At 50.7% G+C, this 7,761-nt stretch overlaps 1 protein-coding gene across 1 annotated transcript; it reads left to right on the plus strand.

Moving 5' to 3' along the window:
* Nucleotides 1-4,245: 4,245 nt before the first annotated feature.
* Nucleotides 4,246-6,317, plus strand: SOX14 (SRY-box transcription factor 14). The gene has a single exon (XM_069618034.1). The coding sequence runs from the start codon at nt 4,704-4,706 to the stop codon at nt 5,424-5,426; it is 723 nt and encodes a 240-aa protein (XP_069474135.1). The 5' UTR covers nt 4,246-4,703; the 3' UTR covers nt 5,427-6,317.
* The last annotated feature ends 1,444 nt before the right edge of the window (nt 6,318-7,761 follow it).

A 7,761-nucleotide genomic window follows, 5' to 3' on the forward strand; every position in this document is an offset into this window, starting at 1 on the left:
CAGCTGGTTTTGGATGTTGAAATCCATGAATACGCTGTGCGCGGAAATGGATTTTAGCGCACGGGGCTGGCGCAGGATGTCGAACGCGCACACTGTGCGCCAGCCACGTGCGCCACTTGTGCACTGGATTCTACACACCAGCATCCACTAACATTCACACACATACGTACATATGAACAGATGGACACATTATGAACCTCAAAGTTGCCAACAGGCATACAGACAAACCAGTATATCTAATCAGAGAATCAGAAGAACATGGACGTGATGGCGTCAGACCTTTGAGCAGAGGGGGTGCCAAGCCAAATATGAGACAGGCACATAGGCGTGCACAGTGAGACACAGAAGCGCAATGCATTGGGCGATGCAGGCAGCAGAGCCAATGAGACCACACCAGATTCTTTTGGAAGCCATTTGGCCCATGTATTCCGAAAATGCAATAGTGACTACATGAATGACATATTGGACGACACATTTGTGAGAGGGTGAGTGGCTGTGGCTATCTCCCCCATGCTCCGGGGACGGTCCTGGGGAAAAAAGGGTGACCCAGGTAACAGACCAGATCCCCATTCGCCTTGAACCAGTGCACCTACCAGTGATAACAGACTGATGAATGTCGGCATGACACCTCACCACTCATCCCCGAACCTCTGCCCACAACAAGAAGAGAAACCTCTCTAACAGTAACCCCAATTATTTAGCCCATTATTCAATTCACTGCAATCCCGTTTCCCAGCATACCGCTCTGCCCTGGGAAAACAAACTACCCACTGACCACCTAATCTGCAGGGTGGGAGAGAAAGAAAATAAGGTGCAGCATTGTCCTATACAGGCCTACGGGGTCTCTCTCTCTCGCTCTCTCGCTCTCTCTTTGACAGGTAGACTGCTGGGGCAAACTCCGTCATATACAAGTGCAAGATGACGCCACTAAGAAACAGACACAAAATAGAGATTGAGAGAAAGAGAGAGGGGGACAGAGAGAGATAGAGAAGCAGAGAGAGACCACCAGTCAGTGGTTGATCAAATATACCCAATAGCTACAAACTGGCACACGCACAAACAGCTACAGCGAAACGAATTCACAGAAGTGTTTTATAATGCCAAAACCCCATTGAAAAACGTTCAGTGAATAAGAGCAAACGGCGAGGACTAGCGTACACACACTGACATAAAAAGAGACGGATAAGTGCATGGACTTCGCACACACCTGAGGGATCGAAGCAGGGGTCTGGTTACTCGGGGAGAGATTAGCGTATGTGAAGCTCCTTTAACCCCTCGTATGCGGGCAGGGTGCTGCCTCAGATCTCTAGCAGGTGCCCTGCCTCTCACGATTCCCTGCTGACACCAGAGACCCCCCCCCTTTGCCTTGTTTGTGTTTATTTCTTGACGCCTCACAAATGGCTTCACCCAGTCCCATCAGCCAAGAGACAGCAGGTGTCTGCTTCGACGTGTGTCACTTGACGGATGGAGCCCTGCCTTGCCTGTCAAGGGATTGTGGGGGGGGTCGGGGGTGTCTGAAAGACCAGGCCGGTCCGCACTATTTCCCAAGGTACTATGCCTGTGTAAATGCTGCTAATGTGTACGGCTCCAGAGCACTGCCTGCTGGGCGCCGGACTGCAGTGCACCCACGTAAACCACCCGGTATCATTTCCACACGCCAGGTCAGCTTTATACCCGCCACCCTAAAAAGAAACAGGTGGGGCCGTGCCACAAAACCCGAACTCCCACCTTGCCTGTGGGAGCTGAAAAAACACATTCCAGGCTTCCAGTGCTAAGTATGTCGCTGGTAACGATTTACGGGTGTGAGTGGCGACACACGTCAACTCACTTTGACCAGTTTGTATCTTCTTTAGGGTGGGTCGGGGGGAGGAGCCTGCTCTCAAGTCTGCTCTCTAAAAAATGCGTATTCCAATGTGGAAACCTTATAGAGGGGACCACCCCAGCTGCACCGTGCCGGTTTGCGTTGCAGGTGTGTTCCTATTGCAAACCCCGCAGGTGCGTACCCATTTCGATCCCACCAAATATCCTAGCCGCCGAATCCTTGCCCTTTTTCTAACACCGCCCTACATGCAATATTTCATGAAGGCAAAATGTGCGTTTAAATGCAGTGGCTGGTGGGGGGATAAACAAATCAACAGAAGATAAAAAAAATTAAAAAAAATAACCCCCAAAGAACTAAAGTTCGACACGGCAAGACGAAATAGAAACGGGCCGGTTGTAACTGCGCGGGGTTTAGATATCAGCAGTGTTTGCTGTTCCCTAGCTGCCGTTTATTTCCATAAACCAACTATTAAAATGCAGCCTATAAATATACAGTGGGTTGTAATTTGAATCTTTAGTGCCTCGGGGCTTTCGAGCCTGGAAGAGGGGAGAAAAGAAAAACGGGCAAGCTTCCACCAGAAATGATTGCTATTAGAAATGTTCGTCGTTCTGCATTTTTTTGTGGGAGGGGAAAAAGATAACCTGATAAGCGCGGGAGGTGATAAAACGATGCAAACCTGTTCGAGGGTGGAATGTGCGCGAAGCGGTGATTTGGGAACGCTGCGAAGCTTAAGAGTGTGCAGGTGCAGCCCGGGGCGCCCTGGCATGGGTTTTACAGGTGAATCAGCTTGAACACAAAAAAAATAAAAAAAAACTCTCATGCTGCAGTCCTGTGCCAAAGAGAGAGAGAGAGAAAAAAAGAACAATGAAACGGATTAAACGCACAAGAAGGAAGGAGGCCAATGCTTAGAAAACGTCGGTGTCCGGTGTCTCGCCAGGTGCGGCATCTCCGACCCCCTCGCACCCTGAGCGAATGCAGGCTTTCTGATCCGGGGATGGTAAATGTGTTACTGTGTCACTTAAGACGTAAACATACTCAGGCTCTCTATTTACTGACCCTCCCCATGTCCTCCATAAAACAAAATCAGCAAACTTGATTTTTGTTTCAAAATGTGTAAAGGCTGGACACGAGTCACATGCTACGCTCGTATTATGAACGCAAACATATAAGTGGTGGTAAAGTATGTGTGAATTCGGAAGCGTGCACGGACACGTGTTTACCAGTATTTATATTTTAATTTAACAATTTGGCGAAAATGCAAATCGTATTTCTCTACATATTCTGATAAGGAAACCGACAGGCCTGTGAGGGGGTGCAAGCTCTGTGTATTTTCAGTTTTGAGATCATGGAAATTTAGGGGAAAGGCTGAAGGACAGCATGAAAGAGGCTCTCTTCCGCTGCTCGGGCAGGTGCAGCCGCGAGAAGCCTCCGAGCAGCGCCCGTGCCCCGCAGGCTTCGCGCACAATTGTTCCCGTTTAATAAACATTCCCCCCAAGGGACCGTTCACAAGCGGCGCGCAATTATTCAAAGGGAGCCGACAGCCGAGCAGATCCCACCGGTTATTTAGTGCTCGTTTGCCCAAAGAATTAAAAACTATTTAACCCTCTCGCCCCTTCCTCCGCCTCCCCGCCAGCACCCCTGCCACAAAACCGAGGTTACAGAAACATGATAACAAGGGGGCTGATCGTTTTCACAGACGGTGTCACAGAAAGAAAACGAAAGGGCGCCTTCAGGGCATTTTTTCCGCAGTGAGAGCCCCATGGCCTCGTTGTTGCAGACAGTGGTGATATTGAAACGGCATTAGTGTGAGAATTCATAAAACAGGAATAGTAAACTAAAAGAACTAAAAGGCCTTCATCGAGCGAGGTTTTTTTTCTCCTAATTTCAACAACCCATATATATATATATATATATATAAATTATCGGTGTGCACCTTGAACAAATAACTTGCAAATATGCACACGCCTATTCAAACGCAACGTGTCCCTGACAAGCCGTTTTATGTGTTAAAAAAAGTAGAAATCGTTTCCGGGCAGAAAAAAAGTTCGACGAGCATAAAAGGGCACCTTTAGGGTGACAGCTGGGGATTCCAGTTATGGGATATGACCGTATACAGGTGAGGGCGTGTTTTCCAATTTTTGTATTCAAAATAAATGGAGCATTTGGTCTGCTTCAGAGTCACATTTATTTTAAAATGCCCAAGTGCGTGCCTGTAGAGGTGACAAAAACAATAGTGACGCCGCCCCAGGTCCCGTCAGATGCGCAGTCTGCAAACACACCCACACCTCAGTTCTTGGCAGGACAAAGCACCCCCGTCACACCGCGAGTGAGACGAGGGGGCGGGCCAGGGGATGTGTTCGCTGCCATTAGCGCGGGATCTAACAGAAGCGTCGCCTTTAATCCTGTATGTTTAGTGATTTGCCTTTCTCTCCCTTTTTGCTCTCTTTTGTGGCTCCTGGAGGTATGCCGGCTGCTGCTCGCTGATTGGCCTGCCGGGGCTGGCGGTGTCGCCGCCCTTTGGGTGCTGCTCGCTGTCACTCGGAGTGCACTCCCTGGCAGCCCTGCCTTTGAACTTCGCCGCTCTTGGCTCCCAGGCACCGGTTGGTCCTCATTCCCTGCCAGGTGCTGCGAGCGCTGTGCACCTCCGGAGAAGAGGCGTGGAGAACTTGAAAGGGCTCCCTGACTTCGCTGCTTCCGAGCCCCGGACCGGCAGCACCCCTGCACGCACGGACTCCCCCGGGGAGACCGCTCCTGCCCGCTTCCCACTTCCTGATGCGTAAAGAGCCTGGCATGATCAGCTGAGGAAGTTGTCGGATTTTTTTTGTTTTGTTGGGGGGGTGAGCTGTTTCTGGAGCAGGGGGAGCCGGTGGCTGCCAGCACTATGTCCAAGCCCGTGGACCACATCAAGAGACCCATGAACGCCTTCATGGTGTGGTCGAGGGGCCAGCGGCGCAAGATGGCCCAAGAAAACCCCAAGATGCACAACTCGGAGATCAGCAAGCGGCTGGGCGCCGAGTGGAAGCTGCTCTCCGAGGCCGAGAAGCGGCCCTACATCGACGAGGCCAAGCGCCTGCGGGCGCAGCACATGAAGGAGCACCCCGACTACAAGTACCGGCCCCGGCGCAAGCCCAAGAATCTGCTCAAGAAGGAGCGCTACGTCTTCCCGCTGCCCTACCTGGGCGACCCGGACCCGCTGAAGGGCGGCCTGCACCTGGGCGGCGGCGCAGACGGCCTGCTGGGAGGGCCGGACAAGGGGCGCGCCTTCCTGCCGCCCACCTCGTCGCCCTACTCCCTGCTGGACCCCAGCCAGTTCGGCAGCGGCGCCCTGCAGAAGATGTCCGACATGCCACACTCGCTGGCCGCCAGCGGCCTCTCCTACGCCTCCAGCCTGGGTTACCAGAACGGGGCCTTTGGCAGCCTGGGCTGTCCCGGGCAGCACACGCACACCCACCCGTCGCCCACTAACCCCGGCTATGTGGTGCCCTGTAACTGTAGCGCCTGGCCCACGTCCAGCTTGCAGCCGCCGGTGGCCTACATCCTCTTCCCGGGGATGGCCAAGGCCGGCCTGGACCCCTACTCCTCGGCACACGCAGCTGCCATGTAACAGAGACCCAGAACTCCCCCCCCCAAAAATGGACCCAGACTCTGCAAGACTGGCGGGCATTTCGAACCTCGATTCCCCACGTGCATGTACATAGTGGGCTGCGTTAGCAAGCGCCTAGAAGACACCAGTGGCTTGGGACACCCTGCACCCCACCGTGTGTGTCAGGAGACGGGGCATCGACTTCCCCACCTCCAACTTCACGAGTCCAGGACTGGATCCCGGATGCCAGAGACAGGCACCATGCAAGACCTGTGACTACTGAAGCCCTTTATTTGAACAACTGTATTGGACACAAAAAGGTGACATACTAATTAAAGCAAATAGGTGACTTTGATTTTATAATTTATTTATTATAACGTATATATGATTTATGGTATCTGCTGTGCTCTCTACTTGAACTTCTAAGAGGATTTTTAGCACTGAAATACATTTTATTTTTTGCACACTTAAAAAAAAAAACAAAAGGGGGGAATCAAGATTGTGCCATCTTAACACACGTGAAACTAAAACATGTTTTCTGAGCTAATTGGGCAAGAACAGAATTGAGGTTTATATTTGAAAATTACATTATACGAACGCTTCTGCTTATTTTTCAAGAATTTCATAGCATATTTTGTGACCTAGTACAAATTAGACCCCGTTATCACTTCAGACAGAAACATGTCTACTCTGAAGGCAGAAACGTAGAACTGTACTTTTGTTTTCTAAATTACCTGTGTTTTAAAAGAAACTGTCTTGGACTAAAAGAAAATGTACCCCAGGGATGTACCTCCTTCTTCTGTTCCTTTGTTGAACAAAGACATTTTAAATAAAGACAATCCTGTCAGTAAAACAACAACAAGAGAAAGAAAATCCTTTGGTGTGTCTCAAACTATCGCGGTGAAAGGTTTGGGCGTTTTAAAGTCTATGCAGCGCTTCGAGGCCCCTCCTCTGACAGATGAGCGCTACACAAATGCCTATTGATGTAGCATAGCAATACAATAGATAACGCCGATTCTGATTTACTGGAGAGCGCAGGTGTGACATAAATTGATCTAAAAAAATAAATGTTTTGTGTGAGTCAAACTAAGTGCCATGTAAGCTGAAAGTACAACTAATAATCGTTGATGCTGGACCAGGACCTCCATTGTCAGTCTGTGATTCTCGAGACCAACATATAAACCCAGACCGCCCATTTACCAGTGTAACCCCGGGCAAATAGGCCCTTCTCATTGGCTCTCTACCAAAAGTGCCAGTGCGTAGAAACTGACTCAATTCCGGTAGGCACTGTATAAACACCTGTGCACGAGACCACCCGAAATTAGCTGGAGAGAATACCGAGAAAGACGAGGAAAGGCGGGGGAAGTTCAACTTTCGCAGCAACATGTGCACCAACGCGTGATTGCTGTTAAAAAGCGAAATTAAGTGGGGTTGATGAGTTTTGGCTGTTTTAGGGCAGAGCCTTGGTGTACAGGTACAATGCTGAAGGTTGAACCAAAAAGGCTTCGTGTACGGCTTGCCTTCATACTCAAGCAAGTTGTGTGATATTGGGCGATACTCGTGTCGCCCTGTGCCACGGCCCCCGTGTGTTGTTGAAATGTGAGTCTCCTTAGGATTTCATCTCTGACTGTCCTTGAGAAAACAACGCTAAACCAGCAACTGGGATTGCATATTCTGGGCCTAGGCTTTCATGCTCAGTTAAACGAAATGGCGAGATCATTGGCAAATCTCACATTTAAAGCTGCAGAATGTAAAACGCGCGGATGTTCCAGTAACAGAAAGAGGGGGCGCCTGCAACCTCTTCCTGCTTGGGAAGGTGAATGCAGAAAGGCGAGCAGTGGTGGCGTACAGACTTTGGCTCCCTAGTGCGTGCCCTTCTTGGTATAAATGCACATGCACGAAGACAGGGCTTGCGGAAACGCTGGGCGCATGACACGTGTGCTCGCTGGCAGCCTCGCCTTGCCGGGTCCGCGGACTTCGGCAGGTGTGCTGCGTTTTTCTTCCGTGGTGGAGCGACTGCTCCCCGGTTGTTTCTTGCGGGTTCGTATTTCATGGGTTGGAGTAGGGCGTGCGTGGAGCAGACCGCGGGAAGGGACCCTGGGAGCGCCTGTCATTGTCTCATGTCAAGTGCGGGGGTTCGGGGAGCGGAAGGGGTCACTGGCGCTGCATTGGCGGGGACGGGGGAGTTTCGGGGGGTCACTACCTGTTACCCTTAGTTGTCAGGGGAAGTCATCCAGCGGCCATGGCTGTTTTTCTTCCCCAGCAGTTCTTGCTTTTATTTCTTTGCATTCTGGTATCTATGCTCGCATTATGAATCCATAACTGCACGCACAAGACAGCAAAGACAAACAAGTGT

Source organism: Ambystoma mexicanum, chromosome 10 (genome assembly GCF_040938575.1).
Source record: "Ambystoma mexicanum isolate Mex_15411 chromosome 10, UKY_AmexF1_1, whole genome shotgun sequence".
NCBI classification, from domain to species: Eukaryota; Metazoa; Chordata; class Amphibia; order Caudata; family Ambystomatidae; genus Ambystoma; species Ambystoma mexicanum.